The sequence below is a fragment of the Leptodactylus fuscus genome, chromosome 6, assembly GCF_031893055.1.
Source record: "Leptodactylus fuscus isolate aLepFus1 chromosome 6, aLepFus1.hap2, whole genome shotgun sequence".
NCBI classification, from domain to species: domain Eukaryota; kingdom Metazoa; phylum Chordata; class Amphibia; order Anura; family Leptodactylidae; genus Leptodactylus; species Leptodactylus fuscus.
The window spans coordinates 10982897-11002483 of record NC_134270.1 but is presented as its reverse complement, the minus strand read 5'-3'; the positions used below and the strand labels follow the sequence as shown (position 1 = coordinate 11002483).

The following is a 19587-nucleotide window of genomic DNA, read 5'->3' as shown; positions in this document are numbered from 1 at the left end:
CGGGACTCGGGCAAAGCTGACTGCACTTGTGCATGGCCATTTTTTTGTGGCAGCTTACCCCATCTGACTGTGTAAGTGGCCACAAGAAAATGGCCGCTTACACCAGGCGGGCATGCGCAGTCGGCTCTGCCCGAGGCCCGATGGCAGAGCTGACTGCACATGCCATCTGGAAGCCCTGGAAGAAGACGTGCAGAGAGGCTGTTCCTGAAGAAGATGGAGGCGGCGCAGGAGATTTCTCTCGAAGCATTGGGCACGCCCCAGTGCTGTTTGAACGTTAGGGCCCGCCCCCGGTGCTGCGAGATAACTCATTTGCATATAAGTGAAAACTGGGAATTCTACCAAACGACGACGTGGAGAAGACAACTAAAGGTTGGAGAAGAATAGACTTTCTTAAGGCTATTCCTACGTGTGATCGAGAAAAAAATGTGATTTTAATGATAGGATCCCTTTAAGGACTGGGATGCAGTCAAGGAGCAGCCGCATTTCGGGTGAAGTCGGTTTCAGACTTTCACCTTTTATTGGCTACTTCTACCTACCTGATGACATATCCCTTCACGACTCCATTTTGGTGGTTTTCTGGTGGTGACTGCCACTGGATCATGATGGACTGGTTGGTGCGGCCAGTGGCGAGGACGTGCTGCGGAGGGGCGCTGGGAGGCTCTTCGGGAAGTGTCACACTGTGGAGAAAAGACGGGACTAGCTTAGGATCAGACCCACAGAGGCAGTATTATTACACAGACATTGAGAGTACAGCGATAGCGGCCGCGCAGCGTTGTACGCCCGTTCTATCAAACCCTTATCTGCTTGATACTTTGACAAAGAACAAAGTATAAAGCGAAACTCTACATTATGGTAATGAAAAGTTTACCAGGGATATTTATCAAACGTGGCTGAGCTATAGCGGCCGCAAAAAAAAAAAAAGCTGAGCTCGTTCCGACAGGGATGCTCCTCGGAGATAAGCGCGTTTCTTCCCGCCGCTAGAGGAAGTACTGAGAGTCAGACTCAGGCTGGGAACATAGATTATTCATATTATTTAGCCGCTCTGCTCTTCTTAATAGAAGGCAAAACTAAAAAAACAGATTTATTTTTCGGGAAGCCATCTGTAACGTTAATATGTTCATACCTCCCCAGTAGATAAAAGCCTCCAAACAGGCCACAACCCCAATGGACTGTATGGAGACGAGAGGGGGTAAGTGGATTGCCAGATGGTTACAAATACTCAGGGCTCAGGTAGGAGACATTGCTGAAGGGGCCGGGGCACTGGGACATAATACTGTGTGCAGGAGCCACTATGGGGGATGATACTGTGTGCAGGGGCCACTATGGGGGATAATACTGTGTGCAGGGGCCACTATGGGGGATAATACTGTGTGCAGGGGCCACTATGGGGGATAATACTGTGTGCAGGGGCCACTATGGGGCATAATACTGTGTGCAGGGGCCACTATGGGGCATAATACTGTGTGCTGGGGCCACTATGGGGGATAATACTGTGTGCAGGGGCCACTATGGGGGATAATACTGTGTGCAGGAGCCACTATGGGGCATAATACTGTGTGCAGGGGCCACTATGGGGGATAATACTGTGTGCAGGAGCCACTATGGGGATAATACTGTGTGCAGGGGCCACTATGGGACATAATACTGTGTGCAGGGACCACTATGGAACATAATACTGTGTGCAGGGGCCACTATGGGACATAATACTGTGTGCAGGGGCCACTATGGGGGATAATACTGTGTGCAGGAGGCACTATGGGACATAATACTGTGTGCAGGGGCCACTATGGGGGATAATACTGTGTGCAGGGGCCACTATGGGACATAATACTGTGTGCAGGGGCCACTATGGGACATAATACTGTGTGCAGGGGCCACTATTGGGCATAATACTGTGTGCAGGGGACACTATGGGGGATAATACTGTGTGCAGGGGCCACTATGGGACATTATACTGTGTGCAGGGGACACTATGGGACATAATACTGTGTGCAGGGGCCACTATGGGGGATAATATTGTGTGCAGGGGCCACTATGGGGGATACTACTGTGTGCAGGGGCCACTATGAGGCATAATACTGTGTGCAGGGGCCACTATGGGACATAATACTGTGTGCAGGGGCCACTATGTGACATAATACTGTGTGGAGGGGTCGCTATGGGGGATAATACTGTGTGCAGGGGCCACTATGGGGCATAATACTGTGTGCAGGGGCCACTATGGGACATAATACTGTGTGGAGGGGTCGCTATGGGACATAATACTGTGTGGAGGGGTCGCTATGGGGGATAATACTGTGTGCAGGGGCCACTATGGGGCATAATACTGTGTGCAGGGGTCACTATGGGGGATAATACTGTGTGTAGGAGCCACTATGGGACATAATACTGTGTGCAGGGGCCACTATGGGACATAATACTGTGTGCAGGGGCCACTATGGGACATAATACTGTGTGCAGGGGCCACTAGGGGACATAATACTGTCTGCAGGGGCCACTATGGGGGATAATACTGTGTGCAGGGGCCACTATGGGGGATAATACTGTGTGCAGGGGCCACTATGGGGGATAATACTGTGTGCAGGGGCCACTATGGGGCATAATACTGTCTGCAGGGGCCACTATGGGGCATAATACTGTGTGCAGGGGCCACTATGGGGGATAATACTGTGTGCAGGGGCCACTATGGGACATAATACTGTGTGCAGGGGCCACTATGGGACATAATACTGTGTGCAGGGGCCACTATGGGGGATAATACTGTGTGCAGGGGCCACTATGGGACATAATACTGTCTGCAGGGGCCACTATGGGACATAATACTGTGTGCAGGGGCCACTATGGGACATAATACTGTCTGCAGGGGCCACTATGGGACATAATACTGTGTGCAGGGGCCACTATGGGGGATAATACTGTGTGCAGGGGCCACTATGGGACATAATACTGTGTGCAGGGGCCACTATGGGGGATAATACTGTGTGCAGGGGCCACTATGGGACATAATACTGTGTGCAGGGGCTGCTATGGGGCATAATACTGTGTCAGTCAGTCAGGGTCTTCCACGGTGGTCGGTCAGGGGAGGCCAAGCCAAAAGTTTACCACAGGGCCCCGCCATTCCTAGTTACACCACCAGTTGGTGCTACTTAACCAGGGTGAACTAAATCTCCCATGGAGGTCACATCTATAACAGAAATGGCTGCCTTAGATCGCGGTACAAATGTTTCTGTATGATGTAGATAAAAGTAGCGATCTGCGGTCTTGAGCCCGTGGCCAGATGAAGGGTTAAAGGTTTGCAGATCCTACAGAGATACATGTAATATATGCATCTCTCGACACCCTGAATCACAAGATCAGGAATTCAGTGCAGCTGCAAAAAAAAAACCTATCCAGGATAATCCACCGAGGAAAAGCTCCACAATTATTGAATTTTATACTTATCATAAAAGCGGGAAAATAAAACAAGGCTCTCGCTGCTGGGGAGGTAACCCAACTTCAAAGTGCCTGACATCTATCAGAACAGCCAGATCTTTTAGAAATTCTGTTTAACACTTGTATGTGCAGCGGATGATTATGTCTAACAATGTCTCTCCCTGAGTAATGGGCTCCCTGGATACACATGAAAATAAGACAAGAAATGCAGACCTTACGTTACCTCGCCGGCAAGACAACGGCGGGCCGAGCCTTCTGGGTAATCATTACATGCGCGTTTCTAAGGGTCGGAGCCTAAAGCGAGGTCACGGAGACTTATCACCGAGCGCCGATTCTTTATTCTTACCGTTGGGTCTCTTTGCTAAACTGCCCTTTACCGACGTCATTGACGGCACAAAGTCGGAACTGGTAGGAGCGAGCCGGGATGAGGTTCCTTACGGCAAGGGAGGTATAGTCGGGATCCACGTTGGCAAATAGGACGGACCAAGGGATACCTGTGGAAGAGAGAAGTCCTACAATCTCAGCCATTACTATAGTCATGTAGATTATGGGGCATACATGTATCACTAGGATGGAGGTCGCAATATATTTTGAGGAACCATCCTTTAAGTTAGGCGATTCCAAACCAGGGCACCGTGAAAACCCGCCAGGGGTGTCGCAACACTCTGGTTGAAAGATGGCCACATGTCTGTATGTAACCCGGGTGAGTATAATGAACCAGGCAATGTGAAGGAGAGCGCAGAGAGCTCCATGGGAATGGGCCTTGGTATGTATTACGATTCAGATGAATAGGCTTGAGCTGCACAGTCTAAAAAAATCTGACTACTTTCTGATTTTAAACAACTCCCCTAAAGGGGTTTATGAAAAAATTATATCATAGCTGAAAGATATAGGACAAATAACTGCAGCACAGGGATCCGAATGTAGGCAAAGTCTAATTCATTTGGTGTGACATAGACGAGATTCTCATCTGCGAAGGGGTCTCCATCACTCAGCTCCGCTGAGGGATCCGAACGATCAACAGCCTGACTGCTAAAAGATTATATAGACTATAAAGGAGTCCGCCATGTTTCCTCCAACGTAAAAGAATATAACTACTGTAATACTGCTCCTATGTACAAGAATATAACTACTATAATACTACTCCTATGTACAAGAATATAACTACTATAATACTACGTCCTATGTACAAGAATATAACTACTATAATACTACTCCTATGTACAAGAATATAACTACTATAATACTGCCCCCTATGTACAAGAATATAACTACTATAATACTACCTCCTATGTACAAGAATATAACTACTATAATACTACTCCTATGTACAAGAATATAACTACTATAATACTACTCCTATGTACAAGAATATAACTACTATAATACTACCTCCTATGTACAAGAATATAACTACTATAATACTGCTCCTATGTACAAGAATATAACTACTATAATACTACTCCTATGTACAAGAATATAACTACTATAATACTACTCCTATGTACAAGAATATAACTACTATAATACTACTCCTATGTACAAGAATATAACTACTATAATACTGTCTCCTATGTACAAGAATATAACTACTATAATACTACGTCCTATCTACAAGAATATAACTACTATAATACCGTCTCCTATGTACAAGAATATAACTACTATAATACTACCTCCTATGTACAAGAATATAACTACTATAATACTGCTCCTATGTACAAGAATATAACTACTATAATACTACCTCCTATGTACAAGAATATAACTACTATAATACTACGTCCTATCTACAAGAATATAACTACTATAATACTGTCTCCTATGTACAAGAATATAACTACTATAATACTACCTCCTATGTACAAGAATATAACTACTATAATACTACTCCTATGTACAAGAATATAACTACTATAATACTGTCTCCTATGTACAAGAATATAACTACTATAATACTACCTCCTAGCTGTGAGGACGTGTTTTTGTAGCTCTCCTGAGGCTCCTGATGTCTGGAGATAGCCCAGGGCGGGGCCACCCTGGGTGGGGAAGTTCCCCTGCCAAGGCCCAGGCTCCAAGGCCTTCTCTGGGAAGCAATTCCCAGACAACTAAAAAAATGGATGGAAATCCTAAAGTCCCCAGTAATGGGAATCGTGTCCAGTGTGTCAGCAGTCCTAGTGCAGCAAGCCAAGATGGGAAGAAAGTTGTAAAGGAAGAAGTAACGGAAGCAAGCAGTAGTACGGTGCAACAACCAAGCAAAATGGCTGAATGTAAGAAGCAAACTTTGCAGCCTGTGCAGACTCCATTGCAGGTTGCAGGTGTCCAGTCCACCCCACCCTCCTGCAGACAGAGGAGAACATCCCTGGAGAAGCAGACCATGCAGGAGAACATGCAGCAGTCTGTATTGGTACGGTCTGAGCGGACAAGATCTGGAAGCGGTATCTACAAAAATGTAGTGAAGGCAGTGGAGGAGATCAAAGGGAGACCAGCGGGGAAGCTTCAAGGTACCAGCAGTACAGTCACTGGAAATAAACTGGGACATAGTCCCCAGTCTGGACATTGTGGGCCCATGGCAGTGACAACAGCCGTAGCATGTCAGAAATCACAGGCTACACCAACCAGAAGCCATACTGTGGGTAACCAACCTGCAAAGCTCTCCAACAATGCACAGACTGTCACAGCTACTGAGCGAGCACCAGAACTGCGCCTGGCAGACGAGATCCCAGCACTGGTCAAGCGACTGGAGACATTAAAGGCCAGTAAAATATATCTGCAGAGACAGATTGAATGTGCGTATAATCTAAAAAAGTCTGCATGCCCTGAGAAACTGGTGTTACTGGACAGGAAGCTGAGCGCACTGGCGAAAGAGCTCGCCGAGAACGTACGGGAGACCGAGACTGTACTGGAGCAAATGGGACCGGTGGGAGAATCATACAGAAACCAGCAGCGGTTCCAGGAATACCAGAAGTCACCATCACCTTGTGCCAAAGCTGGGTCTGAACCCTCTCAAGGTGGCAGCCAGCAGTCCCATGTAAAACCAGTTCTGCAGCCAGCAAGTTTCCCTTTTAAGGAAGGGAATTTGTACGGGAAAGCGACCAGTGTTCAGCAACAGCAAAAACCTGCAGCAGTTCTCAGCAAGGCACCACAAGTCCCAGCAACCAGCACTTTGCAACCAGGTCATGGACCCCTGCCTAATGGTAATGAAGTAGCAGCTGTGCAGACACCACAAGTCCCAGGAGACAAGTCATTGCAGCAGGACTATGGACTCTTACCTGAAGGTACTGGGGGAGTAGCATATTCGGGGTTACAGGTTGTAAGTGTGTGGGACAGTCTGGACTCTGCTGTGCAGGACTCTGCTGCCGCTGAAAGTAATAATAATATGGACTCTGCTGTGCAGGACTCCGCTGACTGTAATACTAATGTGGACTCTGCTGTGCAGGACTCTGCTGCCGCTGATTGTCTGACTAATGTGCCTGATATTATGGATATTCCTGTATGTGATAACGGCCCAGCAGGGGAAGGTGTTTCTGGGGGGGTTCCTTCACTATCTATAGCGTCAGACCCCTCTGCAGTCCAGTCTCTGGAGTCTGGTGATATTGCAGACATAGAGGTTGATGGTGGGGCGGACACAGGACAGTCCAGTGTGCAGGACTTTCCCCCTCTGGATACTCGCACAGTAGCAGAACCACGTGGTACAGGTGCTCAGCAGCCCACACAGCGCCCACAAACACGCCAAGATGGCGGATCCGGCCGTACCTCCTCAGGGAATGCCTGGAGCCGCGGTGCTCCATCTTTTGCATCAAACTCCAATTATACAGGCCAGGCTTTCAGGAGGAGGAATGTAGTCAGGTTTAGGCACGGAGGTGCCAAGGAGGATCTGCCGGATAGGAGGTTTGTGGTCCGAGAGCTCCTATGTACCCAGATGGGCTTTGTGCCGACTGATATCCTGGCCGTCATAAACCTTCCTGACCGCCAGGGGTATGATGTTAGTTTTAAGCTGATGTCTGATCTGGACCGGTTCTGGGCCAATCTCACCAGGTTGAGAGATACGGAAGGTTGGGATAAGTTCAGTTTCATCCCCATCTCTAGGCCAGATACAGCCTCTGTCACAATTGTATTTTGGAATGAAGCCGTTCCCCCTCAGGACATAGTCATCTGGCTCAGGAGGCATTGTGACCTCATGTCCGATCTTAGTAAGAACAGGGATGAAGACGGGGTCTGGACCGGTGGGTGGAGGGTCCTGGTGAAGTTGCGTCAGCAGAACAACATAACCCAACATCTGCCCAATTCGTTCTTTATAGGCCGAGAAAAAGGGATCTGCTTCTATGCGGGTCAGCCTCGCCGGTGCTTCAAGTGTGGGAAGGCCGGCCATGTGGCCAGTGTATGCTCCATGGTAAAGTGTAGCCTATGTAATGAAATGGGCCACGTGAGTGCCACATGCCAAAACATTAGGTGTAACCTGTGCGGTCGGATCGGTCACCCCCACAGAGATTGTCCTGATGCCTGGCATAACATCTGTAAGGATAGCCCTGATGAGGACTTGCTGGCAGCGGCTGATGACATACAGGAGGAGGAGGAGGCGCTATTGTCAGGGTCAGTAGTCACGGAGGCGGAGCCTCAACCACATACAGGTGATACCACCCAAGACCAGGCCGAGTCAGGTCCCATTGAGACGACCATGGAGGTTGTCGAGCAGGTTGTACAACCCTCAGTGGTCGTCTCTTCTCCTGCCCGATCATCCAACAATAATAAAAGGAGGAAGAAGGATAAAGCCAGCCGTAAGCCTGAGGGTGAGTGGACCACGGTAGGAAAGCCCACAAAGATGAGAGTAAGTAGTGCAGGCGAGGTCACTGCAACGGGGAATAGATTTAGTGTCCTATCAGAGTCAGACGGAGAAGCAGAACTAGACAGAGAACTCTCACGAATGATGGCGGAGTATGAGGATGAACCAGAGGGCGATCCTCCCAATAAGAGGAGACCCCACCGAGATGAGGGGCAGTCCGAATCAGACATGGAAACAGCTGGTCACCAGGACACCTCTGACTCTGACCTATGACAATGGGGCCCATCTCTCTGTTTCTCATATTCCTAGTTGTTCTGATGGCAGGTTTCTATCTTAAAGTTATCTCTAGTAATGTGAATAGCATCCGAGCAAGGAGGACAAGACACGCAGTGTATGAACATCTGAGATATCTTGATGCCGATGTCTATTTCTTACAAGAAACCCGTTTAAATACTTTAGGACTAATACGAGAAGCAGAGAGAGAATGGAAATCTGGCCCGTCCTTCTGGTCTCTGGCGGTGGAACCTTATGCCGGGGTTTCTATACTGTTTAACACCCCTGATGTCACCATACACAGATTCACTGAGGTTCTGATGGGGAGGTGCCTGGTTTTAGAAGTTACCATCCGAGGCAGAAGGCTCCGACTCATTAATATCTATGGTCCACCGCAGTCAGTGATGGAAAGGGCACGTCTGTTTGATGAAGTCAAGCAGTACTTGTTTACATCTGTTCCGGTAGTCATGGCAGGGGACTTCAATGCCACCATGTCATCCAGTGACAGACCTACTGGTAGGCCTCTCACCAGGGACTGCAAGGTCTTAAGCAGAATTATTTCACAGGCTGGTCTGTCTGATGTGTTTACTGAGGGTGGTAGGAAACCAAAATTCACTTACTCCTGCGCTGGTAGATGCAGTCGGATAGACTTAGCTCTGGTCAGTCCCGCTGAGTATGTTAGTGAGAAAAGTGAAAAGACAGTCCCTTATTCTGACCATCTGGCTTTGTATTTTTGCTTGGGCTCCACAAAACGCCCTGATATTGGGAGAGGCCTATGGAAGCTCAATTCCAGCCTCTTGGACGATGACTGTGTCCGGAGTTGTGTCCACTCTCTATTTCAGAACCAGCTTGAGAGAGTGGTGTTTTATGACAACATGGCAGACTGGTGGGAGGATGTCAAGGAGGAGATCAGATCCCTCTTAAGGAGACTGTCAGTTAAGAAGGGGAAGAGTAAATATAGCCAGTATCTCAGGCTGCGGAAAGAATTAGAGTCACTCTATTCGGCGGGCGGGGATAACCAACAGAAGATTGACCGGCTGAAATCTGAGATCAGTCAGTATCAGTACCGCAGGTATACATCCCTGGTTCTTGAACGGGATTATGGGTCCTTAGGGGCTCCGGATCCTTTTGAGAATTGCAGGGAGCGGGTGGCAAATAAATCGGTCACAGGTCTCACTGACTCCCAGGGTGTTTTACAGGAGTCTCGGGAGGGTATCCTGGGGGTGGTGAGAACTTACTATGCTGACTTGTTTCAGAAGAAGGTTTTGGATAGAGAGAAGGTGGCTCAATTCTTGGAGGCAACTCCAGGTCCTGATACTAATGATTTGGACTTTTCTCCTTTGACAGCAGAGTTAACAGTGGAGGAGGTGAAAGAGGCCATAGATAAGTTACATCTGAAGAAGGCACCAGGTCCAGATGGGATTACAGCTGAGTTCTATAAGAAATTCCGAGACCTCTTGGCACCAATTCTCGTGGATGTATACAAAACTAGTCTAGAAAACCACCTGATGCCTCCATCCATGAGAGTGTCCTCCCTGATCCTGCTGTCTAAAGGTAAAGAGCCTAGTGACATCAAGAACTGGAGGCCGATTGCCCTCTTGAATGTCGATAGGAAGATTCTTGCAAAAATTCTGTTCTCTAGATTAGTTTGTTTGTCCCCGGCACTGTTGGCAGGCTCTCAGTTTGGCACAGTTAAAGGGCGGAACATCTCTGGAGCGGTTATCTCGATAAGGGAGATGTTTGAGAGATGTAAAGCTCTGAGGTGTGGGAGATATGTTGTGAGTCTTGACCAGGCTAAGGCCTTTGACAGAGTAGACCATGAGTATCTATGGGCGACTTTGACAAAGTACGGTATTCCGGGACAATTTGTGGATTGGCTGAGAACTTTGTACCGCGAGGCGGAGAGCTTTCCTCTGATTAATGGTTGGCAGGGTGATGCTTTCAGGGTTGAGGCAGGGGTGAGACAAGGTTGCCCACTGAGTCCATTACTGTATGTGTTTGCCATAGACCCGTTTCTCAGGTCACTGCAGGAGTGTGATTTTCAGGGGGCGCCGGTCCCCCACTGCTTGCCCCTGAGAGTTGTTGCCTACGCGGATGATGTGACTGTGGTGATATCTGAGCCTCGTGAGGTGGAGATGTTGTCTGCAGCCATCAGAAGTTACTCAGAGGTCTCCGGGTCTCTTGTCAACCTTGAGAAGAGTCAAGCTCTCTGGACGGGTCATACTGGTCCTACATTTGATCTTCCGCAGTTTGCCCAGGCCTCCTCCTATATTAAGATCCTTGGGGTGAAATTCGGGAGGGATGATAATTGCAGACTAAATTGGGAAGAAAAGTTGGAATCCGGAAATGCAAAGGTTCAGCGATGGAAGAACTGGAGGCTGACCTATAGAGAGAGGGTTAAAATGTTGAAGACTTACCTGGTCCCTGTCTTCTTGTACGTCTCTGTTGTCTTTCCTTTGCCAGAATCTTTCTCCACTGGGCTCTTTAGCCTGTTCTTCCAACTTTTGTGGGGGAACAGGTTGAACCCAGTAAAAAGAGGGATAACCTACCTACAGAGGAGAGAGGGTGGGCTGGATATGTTAAATCCAAGGGTGTTTTTTGACTCCATGTTTCTAAAAGTAAATTTTGGTTGCCTGGACTCAGATAACAGCTCCCTGTGGGTAAATAGTATCAGGGACTGGATATTGCCTTTTGCAGAATCCTGGGTGCGAGGCGGCAGCCTTAAGAGGGGTCGATCGACTCGTGACTACCTCCCCCAGTATCTGGACTATGGCATAAGGTGCCTGGAAAAATGGGGTATTGAAAAGACCTATCTGGTGAGTAAGACCAGGAGAGATCTATACACCAGGGTATGTAAGACCTTCTATTGTCTCCAGCCGGCATTGAGGGACTGTACATCTATAACCCTGCAGGATAGTCTGAGGCTCCTCACTGGTCTGAGGCTCCCTGCAAAGTTCTTTGACATTGCCTGGCTATCTCTGCATGGGAAACTTTTTGTAAGAGGCAACTTAAAACATCTCAGTGCATCAGATCGGGCATGTCCATTAGGTTGTCAGCAGGAGGAGACCATGGCACATTTTATATCAGAGTGCTGGGGAGGGCGAAAGATCTGGCAGGAAATATCCCGGAGGCTCAAAATTCACCGATTACAGTCTCTCAAATACCCGGAGATTGTATATGGCATCCCCAGTAATATAGGTGACATTAACCGGGAGACCCTGTATATTATTATTACTGTCATCAAATATTATCACTGGCATACGAGGACCCAGGTGTCCCTACACAGAGAGCCCTTCCGTCATATGACCGCTGTCACATATATCATGTCTGAACTGAGGTGGATAAAGTCTCTGGAGGTCAGAAAAAAGTCTGATAATGTAAAATTGTGGAGAAATGTATATATCGATTGCTGAATACTCTGATCACACTGCAAATAAGTCTGTTCATTTATTTATGGATTTTTATTTTTTTTTCCCCCTCTTTATCCTGCCAGCAATGGACTCTTAAGTTAAAGTGATTCTCATTTTTGTTATCTGACAGACATGTCTGATTTATGTTATATTATTATTATTATTATTATTATTATTATTATTAGTTATTAATTCTGCTGGAATGTAATGTATTTTTGTTTTGTTTTTACTAATAAAAATTACCTCCTATGTACAAGAATATAACTACTATAATACTACTCCTATGTACAAGAATATAACTACTATAATACTACTCCTATGTACAAGAATATAACTACTATAATACTACCTCCTATGTACAAGAATATAACTACTATAATACTGCTCCTATGTACAAGAATATAACTACTATAATACTACTCCTATATACAAGAATATAACTACTATAATACTACTCCTATGTACAAGAATATAACTACTATAATACTACTCCTATGTACAAGAATATAACTACTATAATACTGCTCCTATGTACAAGAATATAAGTACTATAATACTACTCCTATGTACAAGAATATAACTACTATAATACTGCTCCTATGTACAAGAATATAACTACTATAATACTGCTCCTATATACAAGAATATAACTACTATAATACTACTCCTATGTACAAGAATATAACTACTATAATACTACTACTATGTACAAGAATATAACTACTATAATACTGCTCCTATGTACAAGAATAGAACTACTATAATACTGCTCCTATATACAAGAATATAACTACTATAATACTGCTCCTATGTACAAGAATATAACTACTATAATACTACGTCCTATGTACAAGAATATAACTACTATAATACTGCTCCTATGTACAAGAATATAACTACTATAATACTACCTCCTATGTACAAGAATATAACTACTATAATACTACTCCTATGTACAAGAATATAACTACTATAATACTACTCCTATGTACAAGAATATAACTACTATAATACTGCTCCTATGTACAAGAATATAACTACTATAATACTGCTCGTATGTACAAGAATATAACTACTATAATACTGCTCCTACGTACAAGAATATAACTACTATAATACTGCTCCTATGTACAAGAATATAACTACTATAATACTACTCCTATGTACAAGAATATAACTACTATAATACTACCTCCTATGTACAAGAATATAACTACTATAATACTACTCCCATGTACAAGAATATAACTACTATAATACTTCTCCTATGTACAAGAATATAACTACTATAATACTGCCTCCTATGTACAAGAATATAACTACTATAATACTACTCCTATGTACAAGAATATAACTACTATAATACTACTCCTATGTACAAGAATATAACTAATATAATACTACTCCTATGTACAAGAATATAACTACTATAATACTGCATTCTATGTACAAGAATATAACTACTATAATACTACTCCTATGTACAAGAATATAACTACTATAATACTACTCCTATGTACAAGAATATATTTACTATAATACTACTCCTATGTACAAGAATATAACTACTATAATACTGCCTCCTATGTACAAGAATATAACTACTATAATACTACTCCTATGTACAAGAATATAACTACTATAATACTACTCCCATGTACAAGAATATAACTACTATAATACTTCTCCTATGTACAAGAATATAACTACTATAATACTGCCTCCTATGTACAAGAATATAACTACTATAATACTACTCCTATGTACAAGAATATAACTACTATAACACTACTCCTATGTACAAGAATATAACTACTATAATACTACCTCCTATGTACAAGAATATAACTACTATAATACTACTCCTATATACAAGAATATAACTACTATAATACTGCTCCTATGTACAAGAATATAACTACTATAATACTACCCCTATATACAAGAATATAACTACTATAATACTACTCCTATGTACAAGAATATAACTACTATAATACTGCTCCTATGTACAAGAATATAACTACTATAATACTACGTCCTATCTACAAGAATATAACTACTATAATACTGTCTCCTATGTACAAGAATATAACTACTATAATACTACTCCTATGTACAAGAATATAACTACTATAATACTACTCCTATGTACAAGAATATAACTACTATAATACTACGTCCTATCTACAAGAATATAACTACTATAATACTGTCTCCTATGTACAAGAATATAACTACTATAATACTACTCCTATGTACAAGAATATAACTACTATAATACTGTCTCCTATGTACAAGAATATAACTACTATAATACTGCTCCTATGTACAAGAATATAACTACTATAATACTGCTCCTATGTACAAGAATATAACTACTATAATACTGCTCCTATGTACAAGAATATAACTACTATAATACTACTACTATGTACAAGAATATAACTACTATAATACTACTCCTATGTACAAGAATATAACTACTATAATACTGCTCCTATGTACAAGAATATAACTACTATAATACTACTCCTATGTACAAGAATATAACTACTATAATACTACTCCTATGTACAAGAATATAACTACTATAATACTACTCCTATGTACAAGAATATAACTACTATAATACTACTCCTATGTACAAGAATATAACTACTATAATACTACTCCTATATACAAGAATATAACTACTATAATACTGCTCCTATGTACAAGAATATAACTACTATAATACTACTCCTATATACAAGAATATAACTACTATAATACTGCTCCTATGTACAAGAATATAACTACTATAATACTACTCCTATGTACAAGAATATAACTACTATAATACTGCCCCTATGTACAAGAATATAACTACTATAATACTGCTCCTATGTACAAGAATATAACTACTATAATACTACTCCTATGTACAAGAATATAACTAATATAATACTGCTCCTATGTACAAGAATATATCTACTATAATACTACTCCTATGTACAAGAATATAAATACTATAATACTACTCCTATGTACAAGAATATAACTACTATAATACTACCTCCTATGTACAAGAATATAACTACTATAATACTACCTCCTATGTACAAGAATATAACTATTATAATACTACTCCTATGTACAAGAATATAACTACTATAATACTGCTCCTATGTACAAGAATATAACTACTATAATACTTCTCCTACGTACAAGAATATAACTACTATAATACTACTCCTATGTACAAGACTATAACTACTATAATACTACTCCTATGTACAAGAATATAACTGCTATAATTCTACCTCCTATGTACAAGAATATAACTACTATAATACTACTCCTATGTACAAGAATATAACTACTATAATACTTCTCCTATGTACAAGAATATAACTACTATAATACTACTCCTATGTACAAGAATATAACTACTATAATACTACTCCTATGTACAAGAATATAACTACTATAATACTTCTCCTATGTACAAGAATATAACTACTATAATACTGCTCCTATGTACAAGACTATAACTACTATAATACTACTCCTATGTACAAGAATATAACTGCTATAATACTACCTCCTATGTACAAGAATATAACTACTATAATACTACTCCTATGTACAAGAATATAACTACTATAATACTGCTCCTATGTACAAGAATATATCTACTATAATACTACTCCTATGTACAAGAATATAACTACTATAATACTACTCCTATGTACAAGAATATAACTACTATAATACTGCCCCTATGTACAAGAATATAACTACTATAATACTGCTCCTATGTACAAGAATATATCTACTATAATACTACTCCTATGTACAAGACTATAACTACTATAATACTACTCCTATGTACAAGAATATAACTACTATAATACTGCTCCTATGTACAAGAATATAACTACTATACTACTGCTCCTATGTACAAGAATATAACTGCTATAAGGCTGCATTCACACGGAGTAAACGCTGGCGTTTTTTGTGTGTTTTTTGCACATAGCGCCGCGTTTACGCCGCGTAGCGTCGCGTTAACGCCGCGTATACGCCGCGTTAACGCCGGGCAACGCCACCGCTAAATAGCGCGGCGTTAACGCGGCGTATACGCGGCGTTAACGCGACGCTACGCGGCGTAAACGCGGCGCTATGTGCAAAAAACACACAAAAAACGCCAGCGTTTACTCCGTGTGAATGCAGCCTTATACTACCTCCTATGTACAAGAATATAACTATTATAATACTACTCCTATGTACAAGAATATAACTACTATAATACTGCTCCTATGTACAAGAATATAACTACTATAATACTTCTCCTACGTACAAGAATATAACTACTATAATACTACTCCTATGTACAAGACTATAACTACTATAATACTACTCCTATGTACAAGAATATAACTGCTATAATACTACCTCCTATGTACAAGAATATAACTACTATAATACTTCTCCTATGTACAAGAATATAACTACTATAATACTACTCCTATGTACAAGACTATAACTACTATAATACTACTCCTATGTACAAGAATATAACTACTATAATACTGCCCCTATGTACAAGAATATAACTACTATAATACTGCTCCTATGTACAAGAATATATCTACTATAATACTACTCCTATGTACAAGAATATAACTACTATAATACTACTCCTATGTATAAGAATATATCTACTATAATACTACTCCTATGTACAAGAATATAACTACTATAATACTACCTCCTATGTACAAGAATATAACTATTATAATACTACTCCTATGTACAAGAATATAACTACTATAATACTGCTCCTATGTACAAGAATATAACTACTATAATACTTCTCCTATGTACAAGAATATAACTACTATAATACTACTCCTATGTACAAGACTATAACTACTATAATACTACTCATATGTACAATAATATAACTACTATAATACTACCTCCTATGTACAAGAATATAACTATTATAATACTGCTCCTATGTACAAGAATATAACTACTATAATACTACTCCTATGTACAAGAATATAACTACTATAATACTGCTCCTATGTACAAGAATATAACTACTATAATACTTCTCCTATGTACAAGAATATAACTACTATAATACTACTCCTATGTATAAGAATATATCTACTATAATACTACTCCTATGTACAAGACTATAACTACTATAATACTACCTCCTATGTACAAGAATATAACTATTATAATACTACTCCTATGTACAAGAATATAACTACTATAATACTGCTCCTATGTACAAGAATATAACTACTATAATACTGCTCCTATGTACAAGAATATATCTACTATAATACTACTCCTATGTACAAGAATATATCTACTATAATACTACTCCTATGTACAAGACTATAACTACTATAATACTACTCCTATGTACAAGAATATATCTACTATAATACTACTCCTATGTACAAGAATATAACTACTATAATACTGCTCCTATGTACAAGAATATAACTACTATAATACTGCTCCTATGTACAAGAATATAACTACTATAATACTACTCCTATGTACAAGAATATAACTGCTATAATACTACCTCCTATGTACAAGAATATAACTACTATAATACTACTCCTATATACAAGAATATAACTACTATAATACTACCTCCTATGTACAAGAATATAACTACTATAATACTACTCCTATGTACAAGAATATAACTACTATAATACTACCTCCTATGTACAAGAATATAACTACTATAATACTGCTCCTATGTACAAGAATATAACTACTATAATACTACGTCCTATCTACAAGAATATAACTACTATAATACTGCTCCTATGTACAAGAATATAACTACTATAATACTACCTCCTATGTACAAGAATATAACTACTATAATACTACGTCCTATCTACAAGAATATAACTACTATAATACTGCTCCTATGTACAAGAATATAACTACTATAATACTACCTCCTATGTACAAGAATATAACTACTATAATACTACCTCCTATGTATAAGACTATAACTACTATAATACTACTCCTATGTACAAGAATATAACTACTATAATACTACTCCTATATACAAGAATATAACTACTATAATACTACTCCTATGTACAAGAATATAACTACTATAATACTACTCCTATGTACAAGAATATAACTACTATAATACTACCTCCTATGTACAAGAATATAACTATTATAATACTACTCCTATGTACAAGAATATAACTACTATAATACTGCTCCTATGTACAAGAATATAACTACTATAATACTTCTCCTACGTACAAGAATATAACTACTATAATACTACTCCTATGTACAAGACTATAACTACTATAATACTACTCCTATGTACAAGAATATAACTGCTATAATACTACCTCCTATGTACAAGAATATAACTACTATAATACTTCTCCTATGTACAAGAATATAACTACTATAATACTACTCCTATGTACAAGACTATAACTACTATAATACTACTCCTATGTACAAGAATATAACTGCTATAATACTACCTCCTATGTACAAGAATATAACTACTATAATACTACTCCTATGTACAAGAATATAACTACTATAATACTGCTCCTATGTACAAGAATATAACTACTATAATACTACTCCTATGTACAAGAATATAACTACTATAATACTACTCCAATGTACAAGAATATAACTACTATAATACTACTCCTATGTACAAGAATATAACTACTATAATACTGCCCCTATGTACAAGAATATAACTACTATAATACTGCTCCTATGTACAAGAATATATCTACTATAATACTACTCCTATGTACAAGAATATAACTACTATAATACTACTCCTATGTATAAGAATATATCTACTATAATACTACTCCTATGTACAAGAATATAACTACTATAATACTGCCCCTATGTACAAGAATATAACTACTATAATACTGCTCCTATGTACAAGAATATATCTACTATAATACTACTCCTATGTACAAGAATATAACTACTATAATACTACTCCTATGTATAAGAATATAACTACTATAATACTACTCCTATGTACAAGAATATAACTACTATAATACTACCTCCTATGTACAAGAATATAACTATTATAATACTACTCCTATGTACAAGAATATAACTACTATAATACTGCTCCTATGTACAAGAATATAACTACTATAATACTTCTCCTATGTACAAGAATATAACTACTATAATACTACTCCTATGTACAAGACTATAACTACTATAATACTACTCATATGTACAATAATATAACTACTATAATACTACCTCCTATGTACAAGAATATAACTATTATAATACTGCTCCTATGTACAAGAATATAACTACTATAATACTGCTCCTATGTACAAGAATATAACTACTATAATACTGCTCCTATGTACAAGAATATAACTACTATAATACTTCTCCTATGTACAAGAATATAACTACTATAATACTACTCCTATGTACAAGACTATAACTACTATAATACTACCTCCTATGTACAAGAATATAACTATTATAATACTACTCCTATGTACAAGAATATAACTACTATAATACTGCTCCTATGTACAAGAATATATCTACTATAATACTACTCCTATGTACAAGAATATAACTAGTATAATACTGCTCCTATGTACAAGA

At 40.1% G+C, this 19587-nt stretch overlaps 1 protein-coding gene across 3 annotated transcripts in view; it reads right to left on the bottom strand.

Annotated features, from left to right (window-relative positions):
- SDK2 (sidekick cell adhesion molecule 2) overlaps positions 1-19587 on the bottom strand; it is a 495641-nt gene that overhangs the window by 51940 nt on the left and 424114 nt on the right. For all 3 annotated transcript variants that reach the window (XM_075279361.1, XM_075279362.1, XM_075279363.1), the window contains 2 exons: positions 3779-3926; positions 537-677 (listed from right to left, as the gene is read on the bottom strand). In XM_075279361.1, coding sequence (XP_075135462.1) covers positions 537-677; positions 3779-3926 — 289 coding nt within the window. The remainder of the gene's footprint in view (positions 1-536; positions 678-3778; positions 3927-19587) is intronic.